This window comes from Helicoverpa zea, chromosome 21 (assembly GCF_022581195.2).
Source record: "Helicoverpa zea isolate HzStark_Cry1AcR chromosome 21, ilHelZeax1.1, whole genome shotgun sequence".
NCBI lineage: Eukaryota > Metazoa > Arthropoda > Insecta > Lepidoptera > Noctuidae > Helicoverpa > Helicoverpa zea.
The window spans coordinates 4454648-4476656 of NC_061472.1; the positions used below are offsets into that span (position 1 = coordinate 4454648).

The window sequence follows — 22009 nt, forward strand, 5'->3', positions numbered from 1 at the left end:
CGTTTTGGGAAGTCGGTTAAAAATTGCTGTAACTATTAGACTAGGAAGGCACAATGAAGAGTTTTCCTGTTCTTTGAAGTTTTGGTCTTCTGCCATAACTTTTTTCTAGTTTTCGTTTACGATCTAAGCTTTAGTATAAATTCATAAATAAAGTTAAGCCCTATCGAGAACTGAGACTGGTTTGACAAAAAATGGTACTAACTAGTAGCTTCGCAAAAACAGTTTTTGGGATAAGCTCTTCATATTTTTAACCGACTTCCCAAAATTTTGAAGATTCTTAATTTCGGATGTTTGTGTCTTTAATTTCAATATAAATAGTCTGAAAATTGTTCATTTAGTCAACATTTCATAGTCTCTCGCCTGTAGTATTTAACCGCCTATGCAGTAACAACACCCACGATAGTCGATTATAATATTAATGTCTCAATAAAGGGTAGTCTATCGGCATCGCTTCTCATAATGACAAATCTAGTAGCATTTATAATGTACGAGATAAACTACAGGTTAGTCCTGATGTATAGTTTAGTGTTGACACAAACTTCACGCCCGAGACAAGGAGGGAAGAAGGAAATATGTTGGGCATAGTACGCCTACATTCCTGCAGGTATAACTCTGAATAACAGGACAAAAAGATTATTGTAAATATACACATGATTTCTGGGAATGCCCAATGCTTTTCAGGTGAAAAATTTTAACAAAAAGGGTTATATATCAAAATTGTAACTTGAAATAAAAAATAGTTTCAAATAATTATCGACGGCAGTTTATTTTATAATGAGTTAAAATTGACCCCGTTTAAGTTGTCTAAGTATTTAATCTCCAATAATAATCATGTACTTTCTTCCCCATCTTACGTAAAACAAAAAATTCCATTACCAAAAAACTTAACATCAAACTAAAATTAATATTTCATCTCATAACCACATCACGATCATTTTTTATAGAAAATTAATTAGATCCATTCATTTATACCTGCTTAAATCAAAATCGTCTGGTAGCTTTCAAAGTAATTACTATTGCAGCCATAAACGAGGTAATCAGCCTTAGAGACTTACACGGGAAACTTTTAGTCGGCCGACAGTTTGTTTGGGCTCATAAATCAGTATGAAGATGGAGGGTGGCACGCACATTACAAACATCAGGTATTTAGCCGGTGTCACAGCAACTGGAAACTATTGTAATCAAGATTTTCTTTAAAAAAATATATTTACCAATAAATGGGTCAACTGTCGACCGACTATTTAGTCTCCAGTGTGCATGGTACTCTTATCTGATGAGCTATAACGAACTAACGTTTATTAGACCACAGTTAACACTATAATATACCATCGTGAGAAAAACCACCGAATGTTTTTGACCCCTCAAAGTTCCGGTACAAACGGAAGTCTGCCGGGAATCTAGTACCAATTTGGAGATATTTATGTGTTCTCGAAGTTTGAGAAATGGTTAAATATTAAGCTCCCAGGATACACTTTTTGGTCTAATTGAATCATCAAAATATAGGTGTGTCTTAAATTCTAGCTCATACTGTTTACTGTTAAACTGTCATAATGGATGACAAGAAATAAAAGTTCTCTGGATTTTTTGATTTAATAGTGTAACGCAAAAAGCCTGTTCATTTCTGACAATGAGACATACGCGAATATTAAACACTTAAATAAAACTACTTTTACGGATTTTATCGCGATTGTATTAAAATGTCTGTTATACACAAAAATAAATAAATAAGACCTTATTATTAAAAACTCAACCCTTTACCAACCATCACGCCTAACAACATAATCCTTCATACTTCAACGTGCTGCCAATACCATTACTAACTACAAAATACTGGCAATAAATAAAGATTATTCTAATCCCAACACCCACAGCTAAGTGCCCGATACAAGAGAGAAGTAAAACACTACAAAATAACAAATGACAACTATCTGCAAGTACGCTGTACGCAATTAATATAGCGCACGTGCGTTTTGGTACATTTGTCACTTGGTCGGTTTGTACTAGAGGTGTTGCGTTTGCGGGTTATTACGCATTTGTCACAGTAATGAGGTTTTAAATGTAATGAGTATGTAGGTAATATTATATCTGGTTGTGATCAGAAACTGCACATTAAAATGTTGAAAATTTTTGGTACCTACTCCTTGTGCATAGTGAATAGGTTGTAAATAGTGTACCTACATATTTTTCGAAGTCTACTGAAATTAGATAATAGCATATAGGTTAAGTTGTGTTTATTTTGTTGAGAAGTTATTCGTGGTTATGATCCAAAGAATAAGGTTTTCTTCCACCATTTCAATATCATTTAAAATTACCTTCTCTAGATAAATGGATAAATACTGGTCACTAGAACTCTTTAAAAAAAAACGCCATAATAATATTTATTATTGAGTATTACTAGTCTGAGCCTGTCTCATGACAGGCTGATTATTGGTGAGTCTGATTATTGAGGATTACTAGTTTGAGTCGTGGTGGCCTAGGAGTCGTGGTGGCCTAGTGGGTAAAGGACCAACCTCTCAAGTATGAGGGCGCGGGTTCGATCCCAGGTCAGGCAAGTACCAATGCAACTTTTCTAAGTTTGTATGTACTTTCTAAGTATATCTTAGACACCACTGACTGTGTTTCGGATGGCACGTTAAACTGTAGGTCCCGGCTGTCATTGAACATCCTTGGCAGTCGTTACGGGTAGTCAGAAGCCAGTAAGTCTGACACCAGTCTAACCAAGGGGTATCGGGTTGCCCGGGTAACTGGGTTAAGGAGGTCAGATAGGCAGTCGCTTCTTGTAAAGCACTGGTACTCAGCTGAATCCGGTTAGACTGGAAGCCGACCCCAACATGATTGGGAAAAAGGCTCGGAGGATGATTGAGTATTACTAGTCAGTAGTCACCTAACTCCTAGGTCTTATCCAGCCACTTTACCTGTCTAAACCCTATTACTGATCTAGCACGTATTGTAGATTAATCTAGATCGCTTTAAATTCAAGATTATTTATTTAAATTGGCTGTTGTATTGTTGACACGTTCTCGTATTGTGCAAAAATACCCAATTACTGGTATTTATCGTTTGTGGTGGTGCTACTTTCCACTGCAAGCCAGTGTAGGCACGGTGGTATAAAGTTCTTGTTGTTACTTGTAACTAGGTAAGTATAAGGCCCATAAAGCACATTAAAGGGCTTAGTGTCCCGGCAGACTGCAAACTTTTAGTCGGCCGGTCGTTTTTATATTATAAATCAGTATAGAGATGAATAGTAGTGCGCAGATTACAAAAATGTTCATAGCATTCACGATTGCTTTCAAAAATATAAGTCAAACTTCTTCTTCCTCCTCCTGCCCTGTTCCCAATTTTATTTGGCGTCGGCGCAATATGTCATCCTCTTACATTTTCCCCTGTCACCCATCATACTGACACTCACTCCCTTCCTATTCATGTCATGTTTCCAGAAATCCATCCATCGTTTCTGAGGTCTCAAACATCGGGGCAATTATCCGGTCAATGTTTAGTTTTAGTACTGATTAAGACCACCCACAAAATATTAGAAAACCAAACAACAAATTAATCAAACAATAATTATATTAAATAAATACAAATTTACAACACGTATTAACGCAGATATCTGCCTCAGGGTTGAATATTTAGTAGAAAAGGCCATCCAATGAATGAAGGATTGCAATTTCATATAGATGAATATCATTTAAATATGCCTCGACAAACTTGCGGTAGTATTATTCAAACTGAAAGGTTATGAGCCTTCAATCAGATTCGATTAGTGTTGTACCTTAGCTGGGAAGGTATTACATTTCTGTGTTAATATGTGTGTACTTGTGAAATTGTATTATTTATTCGGCAAATACAGATTTCAAGACATAATGTCCTTCATATCTTAACTGAAGACTTAATTCTGGTGTTAATATTATGAAATTAAAAAAAGAAATGGATTGTAAAACAATAAATCTCGCAGTTATTAAGCTGTTTTTAAGAAAGAAGTTCACAACCTCCTTTAATCCAAATCTCATGTCAATAACTATTTTTGACTTTGACTTCAAACATATACTTCGACTTATAATATGCTTCGACTCTTTGAAAATGAAATAAGGCAAAAATCTTGGATGCCGTTCGTCAAACCATACCGCACACAAACAAAACTGAAAACCAACTATTATTATTCAATAAAGAGATTGAATTACAATATTACAAACGTACGGCATTCAGTCCAACTTTCCCTAAGCACATTAATTTATCTGTCTACCAAACGCGACCCAAGCCTTATGTTACATTACACGAATTAATGTTTATTCAGCGAGGCGGCACGCCTGTAGGCAGTATACTATTCACGTATATTATACGACAGAAAATTATTTAGAAAATACTATCAAAGTCACGCCTACAACGCGGCATTGGGTTGTGTGGTCGTATGGTAATGAAGAGATGAGACCTCTGTTTGTTTTATACTCTTTGATGGGTTGGTCGTGTGTGAAAATGTATGTAGTGTTATTACCAAACTTAGTGATTTCTTGAGAGTCAAAAGAGATGATGCGATTTTAGTATTTACTCTGAACACTAACTGAAAATAGACTGATATAAGGCCTAACACCGCCTCCATAGTATTCTTCTGTACTGATAAAATATTGGGTTAACACCGAGGCTAAGTTCTCTAATAGGTTCGAATCAAAACAATGAAATTCAGCCAAACTGTTGTAATAATCACGACTTATTAGACAGAAATTTAATAACAGTGGACGTAGTTCAAAAATAAATAGCCGTTTCACGTCTAAAACCGTTTATTTCAAGCGTTTTTGCCTGCGGCTTAAGTAAATTAAGTTAGCAGAATAAAATGTTACCGTTTCGTTTGACAGTTAACGATAAGTTACTTTATTTTGACGCTTAATTCTCTCAACAAAGTACAAATCATAAAATGGACGAAGTAAAAGACATTCCCGCAGTGCAGTACTGAGGAAACAAATGCAATTTCAATGATAATAAGGCTCTAAATAATAGTAATTTCAAACTGAATGTTTCTTAAGAAATATATCTAATAAGTAGTTATTCATTCGTTGACGTACCACCTATATAATATGAATATATAATTGTATTGAATTATAGGCGTGAAATAATGTGGTATGAATGCAAATATTGACGCGTTACTTCAGGCAAATTTCATCCTCAGCGCTGATTTAGAATGACAAAAATGTTTATACATTTATGAACAAAATGTCTACTGCCTAAAAAAATTCTACTACTCTCTCAACAGCATTCATCGTTATTTATTTCAATTATGAGGAGTTACTTACATTTAGGTAATTTCTACTTTTCCGAACCAAGTTTTCAGCTTGTTTAGTCAGAGTTGATTATATTTTAGAATTATATAGGTAGGTACTCGTGCTGAGAAACAGTAGCAGAAATTGTCAAACTATTTACTTAAATTACATAATATTTTCAAGAATTTATTTGTGTCACAAAATCACAAACACCCACGCAATAATATTGGAACAGGAATATGATTATTCCCACAACCTAACTAAACATAATTAAATTTTATGATCAATAGAGCTCCTATACAATTAACCTTTTATTTTACAACATAAAATAAATAATTTACGATTATCGACAAACGAATTATTTTACTATACAACATAAATAAATACTAAACAATCCAGTTCTAGACACTCGAACAAAATGTAATAAAACTTTGGATTTTATTGTTAGGAATGGCGTAATTTTGTACAAAGATTCAGAACTCAGGTAGGTACGTTAAGTTTGCCATTTAGTCGGGGCAGTGGTCTGATATTCCAAGTTAATAGTATCAGTTGATGAAGTTAAGAAGGCCTTTCGCTAATGAGGTTTATCTGGCGAGCGCCGCGATGACACGGCCGATGCCTGCGTGCGCACACAAGCTTGTTAGCGACAGGTAGCTGTGCTTTGATTCAAGGAATTAACGTAGGAAATGTTAATTGATAGACGACCGATAATTTCTTATGCAAATTTTATTGGTGATGAAGTCAAATTGAGGAGTGGTATGCAAATCAATTTTACATTACGGTACTGATCAATTAAAGTAAGTTTTTGAAAATAAAGGCAGAAGTTTTCAGTCTCAATTTATTTATTTTTTAACACTTATTTATCAGAATCATCTTCTGGTCTATCAAGTTCAAGTTTAAAGCTGACATGAGAGCGTTTACCATGTTCGTACTCATAAACAGTTTCCTGATCACTTTCCACTGACTCCGCTATACTTAATAAATCAACCATTTCTTCTTTATCTTTTGCAGTAATCAGTTTAATTTTGGCTTTTCGACATATTGCGCTCAGAATACGGAATAATGCAGCGACTGATACAAATAGCAAACCGAATAGGGTAACACTAAATATAGTATCTATAGTGGTCCATTTTGCTGCAGCTAGTGAATCTTTGTCTTTGTAAATTTTTTCTGTAAATTGTGGAAGCTTTTTGTCTTCTTCAAAATACTTTTCGAAGTTTAAAGAGTTGTTGACAGACCTTGATAATTTGTGAAACACTAGCTTGCCTAGCCAATCCGATAGGTCAGCGTGTCCAAGTTGTCGCAGTCTTTTTCCTACTACGGTATGTGATTTCCCTTTTCCCTCCCATGGTTGGTCTCCACTGTTCCATTTGATCAGTAGCTTCACACACGGCACGTCTTTCGGTACTTTCTGTTCAGCTTCGGTTAAATTCGCTGGAAGTTTGTTCGATGTGAACAGCAAGGAAGCGAAGAGTCGCCGACATTCTGCCGCCGACAAATGATCAGCAATGTAAACTAAATCTTGTATATTCAAATCTACGGTACACTCATGCAAAGTTACAAAGTATAGCACGAGACATAAATATTTCATAATCAATTACTTTTGTATAGAGCTAATTTTGCTAGCCATTTGAGATAGAAATCATTATCAATTTTATCAGCTGTCAGTTGTGACGTTTAGAAATCTATCAGATCAAAATATATCCATAGATATTTGAAAGAGCACCGATGCGATGGAGAATTGTCTATGTCTATAGTATTAAAATTGCAGGATCTGCAGAAGTATTTCAGTTATGTTTGAAAATTGAAATGAGGGAAGCGGGCCACAGCTTATAAATAACAGATGAGGTTGCAACTTGTGTCTATGGCATCTTATACACTTTTGTCATACGAACAATCCGGTAGACACTGATTTATATACAAGTTCTAACACTTGGAATTCTCTATAGACAACGCAAACATCGAATAAAACAAGTGTGTGTCGGACGGGCTCTCCAAGGGTTCCGTATCTATAAAACGGCCGGTGATTTTATTTAATTTAATTACATTTTACTACAGTGTAATATACTAACTACTGTGATCATATTTCAAGCTACTTCAGTCTAGTTCCATTTATATTGTCCCTATGAAATCCTAAAAAATATAGGCTACAATATTTGCACGTACAAGAATAATTTTCAGAATAAAAATATAATCATAAATCAGTGTTGTCATCACTAAACTACATTGTAACCAACTCCATATAATTACAATATTAAAGTAACTAAACTGCAATATACGAAATTACAGCATTTCCCCAGAATCGCTTGTAACTATTGAACTAAATGCATGTTGCGCAAGCGCCGCTAATGGTCGCGAGCGCACGATACCGACATACAAGTATCGACTTTACACTATCGTTCCTGTAATGGACCAAATATTTCATAAACAGCTTTAATTCACTGGTTTTATGGGTACTTGATAATCGTACACTTAGTTGCAATAAAATGTAGGTATAAAGTAAATCGATCTTATAAAGGTCGCCGGAAGACGATGGATGCAGGTCGCCTCCAACAGGTATCTGTGGAGATCTAAGGGGGAGGCCTATGTTCAGCAGTGGGCGTCCTATGGCTGAGATGATGATGATGATAAAGTAAAGGAAAAATAATCTGAATTAAATATGAAGGGATTGCGTGAGATACAAAATATCGACGAGCCTTATTCTACGATTTTGAGTACAGAAAATAATTATTTCAATCTGAAATCAAATTATTGTAATTTGCAATTTGAATCAAAGTTGAACTATTGTTATAAGTTCGGAAAATAATGCTATGCAGAACAGGACGGGGTGCTCAAAATACAAAGTATTTGGTAGATATTTTGATTGAGATCCAAGAATAATTTTAAGGAAGATGTATTTATTTCAAATACCTACAAGTTCAATTTTGTCAATTTATGTTGCTTAATAATTTAGTTTCTTTAAAAGAGGAGGCAAGATATAATGCATATTTCATTTCATTCACTCAATAAGAGTACCTATAGACCAAATTATTACAAAACCGCAACAATGGTATGTATTCGACACTATATCGTTGAATGGTATTATTAACCACAAAAAGTATTGAAATGTACACTGAATAGCTACTAATACTAATCTCAACCTTTTCACATTTGACTTGCTTCGTTCATTAGTATTGATTAAACAGTCAATTTTGAACTTAACCCCGATTCAAATAGAGTTTAGAATACAATAGCAGAGGAACAACAAAACACATTGGCTGATGATTATTATAAGAGGAGGGGTAAAAGTGAATATTATAAAACTATTTGTCTTAGTGATGAAAATGAAAGCACAGCTCATTTCTAAGAAAGAGTTTTGAAGGTTACAAGAGCATATATTGATCCTGAAAAAACGTGACTTGATGAAGAAGAAGTTATTGAAGAAAATGACAAATAGGGCAGGGCAGTATAGAAGTAGAAAACCTTGATTCGACGACCCCAAATAATATCGGATGAGGGCGTGATAACAGTGATGAAGAATCATTTGATATGTCAAGTGTTATGTTTTTGCCGCTAATTTGGATATTTTTGACGAAGCCGTTAGAATTTGAACGTAAACTCGTATATTATAAAACTGGAGCAACATTGACTATCACAGAACAGTACCACAAGCTAATCACAGCAGCATTACTCCAATCCAATACTACTCAGTAGCGAAATCTTATGAGATCTATTTCCATCTGCAAAGAGCACACGACATGCAGATACAATACAATTTACATAAATTGCATCTAATATTCCTAGAACAATATCTTCGAGACAGTCGAACATCAGGCATTAAACAATACAGTTGTAATAGTCGACGATTGCAAGAAATGCTCTTAGAAATGATCAGAAACCATTATTGTGATGCGGAATAAGGTTAGTGCGGTGGAACCGATCGGTAGCGTCTGCAACTGTATGTGGAATGGCATTTTTTTGTATTTTATTTGCTTTTTGCTACTAAATCTGAAATCTCCAGTATGACTTTCGCCCTAGAGATCATTAGGTGCAAGTATCATTTGCCTGACTCTCCAAATATATGGGTCTCTTCACGACACCTCCTATGCCACTGATCTCTGAGTGTTTTACAAATCTAAAGTCTGCTACTGCCACTATTCCCCAAAATATAACAACAGGAGATTTTTATGAAAGCATTATAAGAATACAATCAGATTGGGGGTTTTCGCAAATATTTTGTGCTCAATTTTCATTTTCAGATGCAGCAGCATTACTACACCAAAAAAAGTTTTTCCCATGAAGATGATTCTAAATATTCATTTGATTTGTTTGGCCGCCAGTACCAGGAGAGCATACATTTTAACTAGTTGCACAAGGTTCTTTTGTCATTGTATAATGATGCTCAGCGTCTGATGTTTTGTGTATCGGAATGTGCAGCGATTACTCTCGGCACACGGATACATTGCTCTCGTAAATATTAACACATTACCCAACTTTGTCACTGTATTTAGTAATATAGGACGATGCGTAGTCTATCGTGTACTTAAATATCTTCATACGGTATATTTTTGACTCATCTCGCCTTCAATATTCACCTACCAAGTCATTGGTAGACTCCACTATGTTACTTAATTGCATAGAAATACTGCATCTACAGTTGATGAAATATCGGAGTTAAAATCTAAGTCAACTCTTATTCACAAAATCAGTCGTGTCTTCCAATAATTGGGTCACAAATTCGTAATCGGCACAGCATTTACTTGAAAGCATTCAATTACGTGACGATACGTTACATCGACAGTTTAATTAGCACATCGTGCAGCACTACTCGATTAGTATGTCAATACATGTCCAGTACATCACTAAAAATATATTTCACAAGCTCTTCCACAACCTTCGATACCGGCCTTCGTAATTAAAGAAGACGATTCACAATTACCGTAGTTTATAGATGCCTCTAATTATATGTATTTGATGTTTTCTATATGGTGTGTGACGAAAGAAGGCTCATTCGGACGGTCATTATTGAAATTAATATACCTACGTGTCAGTTCACGGGGTTCCGTATAATGATTGGTACTTGATTTTTAGTGTTCGTGAGAACACGTCCAAATGATATGTCTCTGTATGTGAGCTTTTTGCTCAATAGCCTAATACGGTTCATGATGATACAAAGAATTTCTTTTGTAATTGATACGAGCGCTAATGTGTATAGAATGGTGCTATTTGTAGGCAATTATTGTTAATAAAAAAGTTGTGATATCAGTTTTTTTGGGTGACCTTAGATTTCGATTTATTTTTTTGTTTGCTATTTTTTTTCGTTCTTCCTTCTTTCGGTTCTCCTTGATGTAAGCGGAACAGCCTCAGTATCAGACAAGGATTGGTCTTACGGAACTGATAGATTATAGAAATGCAGAACATTTAATTACATCAGGGTTATTTTTGATGAGCTTGTTTGTGTAAACCTTTATGAGTGATTCATTGATGATTACAACATTATTCGTGTAACTGGTGAATTTTCACTGCTGAATCACTTTATTATAATTATTGACTCATTTGTCGTCATACAATAAACAAAAAAGTATGTGTAATTTTAATTTAAGTTGTTTTTGGGTGGTTATCTGTTCTTCGACTATGTTTCTTGTAGTCCGTATAGTGTACACCCGTAAGTAATTTGTGTCTGCAAAATTTTCTATTAAATAATCTAGTATCTCCAATAAAAAAAATATTTTTAGTTTTAATACTATGGATTTACTTGATTTCAAATATATCCTTTGCTACAAGTAACCGAACAAGATTTTACACAGTGAAACATAATCGTCACTGAACTCCGTTACAACTAAAATGTAACAACCACTCGGTCACACGTTCAGCATACCGTATGCAAATAATACATCTTAATATAGAGACCAGTAGCCCGAGTTTTGTTATTACAATCAGATGCATTTACATTTCATAAATAAATGCATCTCCGGCGGTGCCTAACGACGGCACACTCAATGTTTTGCTTCACATAAAGTGTATGAGTGGCTTAATTTAAATAACACGCCACGTTCCCCGGACTTTATTCTGTGGTGTGAATATTATGTTAGTATGTGATGTAATGTGGAAGGTAAAGCCAGGTGTCGCTTTGAGCGTATAATGCTGTAAGCTTTGACTTACGACAGTTTTCAAGCTAGGGTTGGTCGTGTGAGGCTGTGACATTGTTGCAGTATCGGGGAATATACAGGACGCAACCATGATTACTTAGTTACATAATGTTCGTACCAATTGTTATGTTTAACACAATGTAAAACTACCTAAAACAATACTTTAAGTTTCAAGGCATTTATAAAAAATTTAGAGGGCCAATATTTTTACTGGACATACACCATACTCTATGAGTGTGTCATGCTGAAAGGGCTTCTACAAGTTACACAAGGTACGCTTCTGTGAATATGAACTAAATTCAGAGCACATTAAATTGTAATTATCCATTATCAGAGAACATGAGCTTTTGATACAAATCGGCATCATTAAACTAAATCAAGTTGGCACTCCAACTTTCTAATTTGATTGACTGCGCATGTACCTTATAATTTTGAAAATTAATTCTGCTATAATTTGAATTCGCTCAGAAGCAGTTCATAGTTCAAGTTTTTGCGTAATGTTGTAAGCAATATTTTAATTGGCCAATCACACATAGGTACTGGTATGATAGTTTCACTTATTGTAACTACGTAAGATTTGCATAACGCGATAATTGCTCTAATTGGAATGTTTTTATTGGTAAATGGCTTACTAAAATAGCGGTTAATTTAACTAATAGTTGTAAGTCATAAAAGGATTTTCTTGTATATTCTGTAAACATAGCGTAGATTTATTCATTTCAACTAATGCCATGGAGCTACTTTTCTGGGCGGTGTAAAAAAAAATTCATTTTGATATCTTAAAAAAAAATACAGCAACAATTTCAATTTTCGTAACCACTAAAATCGAAACTTACAGTTGCCAAACCAATATTTCATATTTAATTTACGAAAATTTACCAAACGTATGACAAATGTACAATCACGATTTCCAGTCTAGTAATTTATCAAACACCGAACAACGGTTTGCACGAACTACCTAGCGACGTAGACATACCTAAAATTAGTACGTACCCATGTTACTATGACTTCCAGTAGTAACATAGTAAGTACGAGTAACATTCGTCATCAAACACATCGGTCAAGCTTTATCAATAGTATCGAAAGCAATCAATCACCTCTAATATAATAAACTACATGAACCGCACACGACACGAGTCGTGCGGCGACGCGTGCGCACACCGTTATAAAGGATAACTTGTGACGAAAAAAAAGAAGGTGTGACGTCAGTATTCGTGACTTCGGACTGGTGAGCGTGACTCTTGTGACCACTTGCCGACGTTTGTGGTGTTTAATCGGTCTTGCCCTCAGACTATATAGATAAACAATAGCTCTAACGGTTTCACTGTTCTTTGGCAACTTTTGACTTGAACTTTACGAGTTTTTAGTCGGTTTTTTGCTGGGATGGATGTTCAGTTTGTTTGTATCTTTGGCTGGTACATAATGTTACGTTAGCTTTGTGATAGCTTGATTCAGTATTGAGAAGTTACGGTGAATAGCTTCTGAGCTTTAAGTTCTGCAATTCAGGTGTGCAATGCCCTTCATAACTGAAATTCAACCCGTATTCAAATAACTCGCTATTTACCAAAATGATGATTCATGATTACACCTAAAACGAATGCTACATTTTGGACAACTATTAATAAAAAAAGTAAAACTTTTTCTTTATCTCCTACTTTACCTTCCCAACACGAAAACATTAATTTCCATTGAATATTAAACTGCCCACATCAATTTCAACTTCCTACCCATTCACTACTGTCACGGAACATTATCAACCATGTCTCAATATAGCACGACATTTAAGCTTCAAAAGATAAAGTCCGATTCTGAAATCACAACACTATCATTTTGACAATTCAATGACGAAACAAAGTGAATTGCGGTGAAAATCGGAACTAATTATCAATGAAGAAAGTATGACTACTAGCGCCATTGTCAGGGAAACAGTATGGTCAGTGTATCGGGTCAGGAGAAGTCACGAAGTCCCTTATCTTGGTAGAAAGTGGTCCATGTTGAGTGAGTCGGTATGGTTCTGATGGATTTCGGTTCTACGCAACAGATAATAAGTCACGATTGATTGTCCTATACTGTTATGAACTTGTGGGATTAAGTTGTAGGCGATTGCGAGAGCGTTTAATCGTAATTAAATACAACCTTTTTAATGATATGCATCACTTTTTTTCTAATACCTACAGAGTTCTTTTTTTCAAACCAGGATTTGCCTTCGTTTCTACCTTGAAATAAAGAAACAATTATGGAACATTGATTTATTGTTTACGCTAACCTAATCAGTCAACCAATAGGGCAATCACGACATAAACACAGACTGAAAAAAGCAGACTTAAATTAACATTTAAAGGACAAGGACAAAAACAATGTTTTTTTTTTTCTAGTCTTTGTCTCAATCTGCGTAAAAGCTAACTGCAGTTTTGCATTCACACCGATTAAAAATGATGCCATCGACTAATAAACAAATCAGAAAAGCTTTTAACAGAGTCACAAACTAAATAAATACATCAAAGAAATAGATCACAGTGCCAGACTAATGCTAACTTCTAAACCCTTCTATGTTTCTTCTACAGTCCTTTGTGTACCAGGGCCGTTGTACCTTCTGTAGCCCTTTGTGTACCAGGGCCATTGTACCTTCTGTAGCCCTTTGTGTGCCCGGACCGTTGTACTACTTTCATACAATCCTTCAGCCCCAGCAGACTTTGACCTTAAGACCCTCCAATATTGCTCACATGTCTTGAACGCAAGATCATATTTTCGCGTATCGCTTACACCACACGCCGTCATACGTTTGGGCGTATCGTCATACGCTGATTATCTTCCATCATATCCGGCTAATCTACCGTCATACATTTTGTTCGGTGGGCGTCGCGTTGACGTAACCAATCGGTTTATGACCAAAGCCTTTGTTATAATCCCCTAAGTACTTATGTCAAATTAATTCTTTTTAATTCTAATCTGGGATGGGAATGGAGACCTTGTTTTGTGTGAGGGAACGGGTTATTAAATGTAGCGTGTTGACCGTCCTTATATGAGCTGAGGAGATGACATGCGGACGGATGTAATATGTACATGTCTCAGATAGCTTTTAAGTCAGTCTTAGTTCCTTGATAATTAACAGTTCAGAGATTAAAATGTATGTATATATTTATGAAGTATTTTTCAGCTGCTACATATCAAAATCAAATCAAAATACCTTTATTTTTAGGCTGCATTGGCCCATAAATATATACCTTAAAACTAGCATACATATTATATTTTACTACATACATATTTCACCTTGCACTTCATAGGCTCAATTTTCACAATTTGTAGCGTTGTTTTTATCACAAAACCCCTGTCTATGCAAATCCTATTCACCGCATTCTTATGACACGTCAGTATTTCCTATCTAATTAGCATAATATTCATTCAAAATTGCATTCAGAATAATGTTGTCATACAATACCGTGGTCTATTTAAGATCATGATACAATCTGACCTACAGCCGCAGACATCATTTAAATATATCTTGTTAAGTAGATTAAAGTTTTTACGCAACGATACAATGATATTTTTGTACCTACTTAATGTTTCCTGACGTATTCATAGTATGGCTTGTTACTATTGTTGTTTTGATCTACGAAGAGTTTGAAAAGCATTTAGCTTTGCAACAAGCCACAGGTTACTTAACAGTTACTTCGTATCGTGCTAAAAGCTTACAATAGTAAGCTTTATCATTTTTAGAATTAGCAACTGAAGATGATGAAATGACTGATGAATATTATAAACTTAGGTTATAACATTGGATCATCATTCTTTAACTTTAACCTTAGACCTGTAATCCACACTTAAAACAAAACAGAGAACCTCCACAGACCTCCACATCAATTAAAAGCCAAACCATCAATCAAAACCACACACGAAGACAAAATAAAGGAACATCTACAATCGATTCCAAATCCAAATCGATACTATGAATACGATAGTTCGAAACAATAAAATATCGTTCAAGGTTGTTCGAATCCGGATCGAGAAGCGTCAGTGAGTGGTTGAACTGTGAACTATTGTATGAACCTACCTATTGTGCAGTTAAAAGTTTAAAGAATGTCATAGAGCCACGCCCTATCGCAAGGGGGTCACACTGTGTTAGATGTAAAAAGCTTTTTAAAGGCCTTGATGGTTTGCGATAGTTGTTAAGTGTATCAGTGGTGTGTGGTTGGGGGATTGGGTAAATGAGATTATGATGTTGGCTTGATATGGTGTTTTGAACTGACTGTTACACTTTCCCTTGCCAAGCTTCTATCAAATTATTTTTTCCTGTTTATGTTCTGAGAAGATGAAAGGGAAGGATGGAAGATTATGGGGGAAGTCTTTGCCCAGCAGCGTGGCAGCATAGACTAACAAAAATATATTCTGAGATCCTTTTTTACACTTAAGAAGAGATTTTCCAGGGAATTTTGAGGACTTGTTTTTATACCAAGTTATGACTTCTTTCTAGGTAATACTAGTCCGCGGCCACTACGTGTCGTACCTGCCGCTGTGCAGTCGCAACGAGCCAGTGTTCCTGGCGGTGTGCACGCCGCTGGCCATGCCCGAGACGCGCGAGTGCGTCGTGCACGGCGCCACCAACGTCTTCACCACAGTGCACGCCATGGACATGAAGATACTGCATATTGATGCCAAGTAAGTAACACAGTAACATCGTCAGCACCTTATCCCTGACGAATTTTAGATATCTGCCTAGTCTTTTTCCAACAATGTTTGGGTCGCCTTACAATCTAACCGCAGCAGCTGAGCACCATTGCTTTACATGGAGCAACTACCTACCTCATCCCCAACGCACTCAACCCAGTTGCATAGGCAAGACGATAACCCTAGCTAACGCTTACCAAACACTGCACTTCAAATGGCAGTGAGGAGCTAAAATTTGACAAGTCATCAGAAAACATGAATTTAAAAGTTATAAAGAAATTCCCAACACCGAGTGGGCTACCGATACCAGGACAGCTACAATCAACAGTAGTCTGATTTCTGATGATGATGTTAAAATCACTTATTTTGAAGACCTAATCGAAATCAGATCCGTTCAGAATCTCACTATGTACAAAAAAAACAAAAGACAATCAAACCAAGATCAAGTTCCATTTGTAAACAGTAGCTCCTACCAAACACCCGATACATTTACAAGAACATGTCACACAAACAGCCTACTGGTTCAAGGCCCAGTGAACAATAAACAATGCAGTATGTATAACTGTCACTGGCCCACTGTCCATCAAACACTGAAGTATGACAACATCTCTATTGAAACTGCTTCATATTCATGGCTCTCGTCACCACATTGAATGGCACGAAATAATAAGACGACTTCAAATATATGCAATGGTTAAAGAGATGAGCGCTCGACGTGCTACAAATAATCTGACGTTTTTTATGCGGCTGTCGTGGTTGAAATGTGGAATTTATACGTAAAGAATATGTTGTGGAGTGTTGCTTTATACGCCTGAAAAAGGTACTTACTAGACTTGTTTTCAGATGTTACATTCAATCTAGAGTTCCTTGATGTTCATTTGTTTTTTGTTTTCAAATTCAGAATCTAGCAATAGACCATAGTGTGCAGTATTCATATACATATATAGATCCTTCTTACATTTAAAAATAGATATCACAACGTTCGAAATTCAAAATAGAAATGCTTCAAGATTTAAATTATCAGTCAGCTTTTATATCTTGTCGTTAAACACATTTGACAGCACGTCGACTTATCTATTATTCCTTAACTCAAGCAAGAACAACATAATTAATATCTAATTTATTCAAATGCTCAAAGCATCGGGCCTTTCATTGCACTATATTTCCGTGTCTAGTGTTGAAATGTAAACACGCCTGTCACCTGCTGGGAAATGGACAGACTTTGCATACAATAACAAAGTTACAAGCTCCCGTGAAACTCTGTCTTAGAGCTGTGTGCACACTGACGTATCTTTAGACATTTTGCACTATCTTGACTTAATATTTTTGAAAGTCTAATAAGTATTTTGTAAAGTCATAAGCAAATTATTCATGATGGTCTCTTTTAAACAGCTGTTGATTCAGAATTATTCTACAGCAACATAAGTACCTAAGTGATAGAAAAAGTGTCAATGCTTAATGCACGCTAATAATGGTGATCATTTGAGGTGAAATTTATAAGTTCATAAATCACATTTAAAAAGCAATGGAAGACTGCAAAATGACTGACTTATTATGTAAGCGTATAAATCCATTTTCTAAATTATAACGACTTTACGCATCCTTAGTTAATATAAACGGATTTAGCATAAAAACATTAATAGATGATGTTCAATATGACTCCCTATTAATTAGCAGACGAGTCTATGCACTATGTAACTGTCACAATAAAATTGCAGGTAATTTTAAGCTTCATACACATGTAGTAATTAATGTTGAATAAATCAATATTTATAATTTATGTAACAATAATTAGCATTTAAAAGACACAACATAATTTCTGGGTATGATACTAAACCTCTATACTAATATTCAGCCAGTATGTTTGTCTACTTGAATCAACTTAAACACAATATTTAGTAAGGATGACGATGATGAGAACATGACATTACAAGTTAAAAAAATTTGCTACGAATTAATCTACAACCAATAAACCGAACTATTATTGTACCGTTTATCCGGAAATGCTATTTTTATGTACTTTCTAAGTATATCTTAGACACCAATTACTACAAAAACTTAAACCCCTGTTTTACACTTGTCTAAAAAAATGTTGGCTGCAAAATGAACCATATGTCAACGTCATAATTTGTCATTTTTTTAGACGAGGCATAAACTAACGTTTAAAAGTTTTTGTGGTAAGACGGCAAATGCTGATTATAAGGTGATGGAAAACATATCGCGGAAACCTGGACTGTAAAGTCTGAAATCACCAACCCGCATTGAGCAAGCGTGGCGATTAACGCTCAATCCTTCTCTGTGTGAGAGGAGGCCTGACAATAAAAAGGCTGTTGTTGATGAAATTCAGTACTTGGGTACATTTGTATAGGACCTCAACTATTTTGGCAATAGCAGTTCAAAAACTCCTACTTTTTTAATAGATAAAGTGATCAGTGAACTCCTACCTTATAAAGATCTATGATTTATATGTTAAGCGGATCACGCACAGCCATATGTCACACAGTCTATAATGGTGTATTGCATCTGGTCGCAGTAAACATTATTGTCCTGTCTTAGCGTACATTATGCGGGTTTCAATGAGTTTCTACGTCACTCCCATGCAAATGTTTTCTTGTTTGGTTATGATTTGTTGAGCGCGCCGACTAATTTTAATTGTTTAGTGTTCAAGTTTATTTTTGGTTTTAGCGTGGGTATTGACGCAGTATAAGTAGAGATAGGAACTATTTAGAAATTGAATTAGTTTAGAGTTAAGTTTTAATTTACTCTACTTATTAATTGATCTACTAAGTAAATATTGTTATTGGTGTAAATACCGCCTATACATGCAATTTCTTGTAAAAGTGTGGTGACTTTTGCTTATCCTTTGTCTAGGTATATGAGCAGAGGTCAGTCAAAGAAAGGCCAAGAAATTGACACAACATTATGCAAAAGCAATCGCTACAAAACAATCTACTATTACTGTCGTGAGACATATTTTAATGCAAATCTAAAAGCCATTTATTCCTAATTACGGCACTATCACAATATGTATCTATTGCCGTTTTCTAAAATGACAGTCGCAATTTCATATTCAGATAAAATATTAATGAGTTGTTAATACCACTCGAAACTATTGTCAATGACCTACTTCTTGAAGAGAAAACTTAGAAGTTTAACGTAAGTTTAATTGCTTTAAGATAAATGCAAATATTAACTCTATATCGATTACAATCGTTTTATCAGTTAATCGAATAACAACTCTAATTGTAATGTGGTAAGGTCGTTTGTTAAAGATTTTATAGCTGATAATAATACAGCTTTAGATACACTTGAAATTTTGAAGAGAATCGCGTTAGTTAAGAAAACAAATTGTTATGTGTATGAGCCAATCGCTACTGTTGCTATTGAGTATGTTTTAAGGTCAAGTTAAAAAGGCAATATTGCGGATTTTTTATTAGCCATTATTAGCTGACTCACTGTTTATTGTAGCACTTTATAAAATTCTAACACCATCTGTTCATATAATTCTATACAAAGGTATACGTTTCTTAACAAAGCACTACTTGTGAATATAAATTTTGGGTCCACGTATAGGTAGAGAAATTCAAGTAAGAGGCTGTCACTATTTCCACATCTAGGTATTAAAAGCTTATGAAAGACTCAAGATAATTGTAACAGAACTTTTTATCCAATCCAATCTTATATTACTGTGTTTCGGATAGCACGTTAAACTGTAGGTCCCGGCTGTCATGAAACATCCTTGGCAGTCGTTACGGGTAGTCCGAAGTCAATAAGTCTGACACAAGTCTAACCAAGTCCAACCAACTCAGCTGAATCCGGTTAGACTTGAGGCCGACCCCAACATAGTTGGGAAAAAGGCTCGGAGCTCAAACCACTTCCAAAAGTTAGTTGTAGAATATTTTACTGTTCAATAAATAAACCTTATTGCAGTCGAGTAACAACCAATATGCATAAACAAACACCCAAAAAATTACCAAATCAAGACCGATTAAAAGTAAAATTAAAACGAACTTGAAATACAAACACAATCTGTTAGGGTCATCTGATCCATCAATCATTTGAACCTTGAGGGTACAATAGTCAGTTCGATTCCGTTCCATAATGTTTGCATAATACCAGAAATACTGGTCTAATTTCTTAATAATTATTATCTGTGGTATAAAGTTTTTGATATCGAATTGTTTAATAATTTGCCTTGAAGCTAGTATAGTTTTAATTAGATGCTTTTTATCTGATTTTGTTTGTTAGTATTCGTTTTGAATGTAGGTATGTAAATGATTAATGATATAAGTAGTGTTACAAATAAAAAATATTTTTGTAACTTACATTTAGATTGTTAGAAAAATTATAAGCACGGCTTTGAAGCGGTCATCATCATCATCAGCGGTATTAGAATTTATCTTAGACGGATTGGTTACAAAAAAATACTTAATAATTGTAAAGAAACCACCACCTTAACTAGTTAATTGCACTAATGCAATAACTGTATTGAACTTTGGTACGGATATAATAGTAGTACATAGAGAGATAATATACAGTTGATTGATCGATTTTTTCCTACTTCCGTCTTGCCCTCTTAAGTGGCTATAAGACCGTGACCAATGACCAAAAGTCCTTAATATCAGTTACGAAAAAAACGACTTCTTATTTAATTTTAATTAATACGCATACGGAACGAACGCCTTTTTATTTGAATTAGAAGTAATATAAATGTAACAATATACCACTATAGGTAGCAGAATTAGCTGAGCTTAACAAAACTTCAGGGCTGTGCAGGAAATTGATACTGTGGAGTAAAGTAGATATTCGATAGCATAGACAATTTCTACTATCACGAATACCTGTATCAAGGTTTTAGCATCTTTACCGTGAATAAGATAATTTACCATCTCTGATGAAAATTTACAGGTCGTCCAAGGTCACAAAACGTTGCTATTGATGCCATTTTGTTTTCAGTGAATAATGAGTGTGAAAAAAATAATTACAATTAGCAGTGTGACAGTCAGTACTTAATACTAATTGTGCCTTATATTTGTCCAGTAGCGAGTGGCACCTGGGCTGGGAGCGAAGTTCACTGCACGGCGTGAGCTGGTACCACCTCCTGCATCCCGACTGCTGCAAGGAGGCTCAGAGCAAACATCGACTAAGTGAGTACATTGTTTTAATTATATCAGAGAAGAGAATACTTGCTCAAAAATAATAATGCTACCAGAAAAATCGCTTGAAAATAAGATCGTTTTCGGTCGACCCAAAATATAAAAAAGATAATGAGCGCGTTGCATGGACATATGAACGCTCATATTATAATATTCAAAGATTACATACAAATAAAATATCAAGGGAACAATATAGCTATAAAAAAGTCAATAATTCACACCCTACATATAAAAGTTGCATTCACATGACTACTTTTTTTCATCAGATAGAAGCCGTAACACTTCCAGATAAAATGCACAAACCCAAAACTTCGACGAACACTAAAATAAATACCAAAAAAAATCTAGCCAGCCATAGAGCTCCTAACGTAATACCGCAACATCAACTCGTGCGCAGATCGAGCCAGTCAATCACGCGGCAAACTGTACGCTTAATAGTTCTCTAAGCACAGGCGCCCATTGTCTGTGATTAATGATGAGCTGGTGTCCTGGTGGACGAAAACCGTGGGAATATTTGTTATGATTTGTGATGTCAAATATACTTAATTCTTCTGTTTGGTGCAGTGGGGTAAATATGTGTGATGGTGTCAGTTGCTTTCTCCCTGATCATCTGACACCGTACATTCGTAAAAATTCGAACCTCCTCTTTGATAGGAAGGCAAAATTACAGTCGTAACTAAGTTTTTGTATAGCCTCAATACACCTACGTCCACAAAGTGTGACAATTTTAGTTCCAAAAAATTCAATGTTGCGAAAAGATGACAATCGACGTATCGGGAACATCACGTGCGATCTCTCGATAACCTAC

At 35.2% G+C, this 22009-nt stretch overlaps 2 protein-coding genes across 2 annotated transcripts in view; one reads left to right on the top strand and one right to left on the bottom strand.

Annotated features, from left to right (window-relative positions):
- The window catches only part of LOC124640534 (neuronal PAS domain-containing protein 4B), a 127782-nt gene that overhangs the window by 90353 nt on the left and 15420 nt on the right, over positions 1–22009 (top strand). Inside the window, exons 7-8 of the mRNA XM_047178314.1 lie at positions 15852–16036; positions 21086–21192. Of these exons, the coding sequence (XP_047034270.1) occupies positions 15852–16036; positions 21086–21192 (292 nt within the window). The remainder of the gene's footprint in view (positions 1–15851; positions 16037–21085; positions 21193–22009) is intronic.
- On the bottom strand, positions 6109–6843 carry LOC124640536. Its single transcript, XM_047178317.1, has one exon. It carries the CDS (start codon positions 6841–6843, stop codon positions 6109–6111), a length of 735 nt encoding a protein of 244 aa, XP_047034273.1.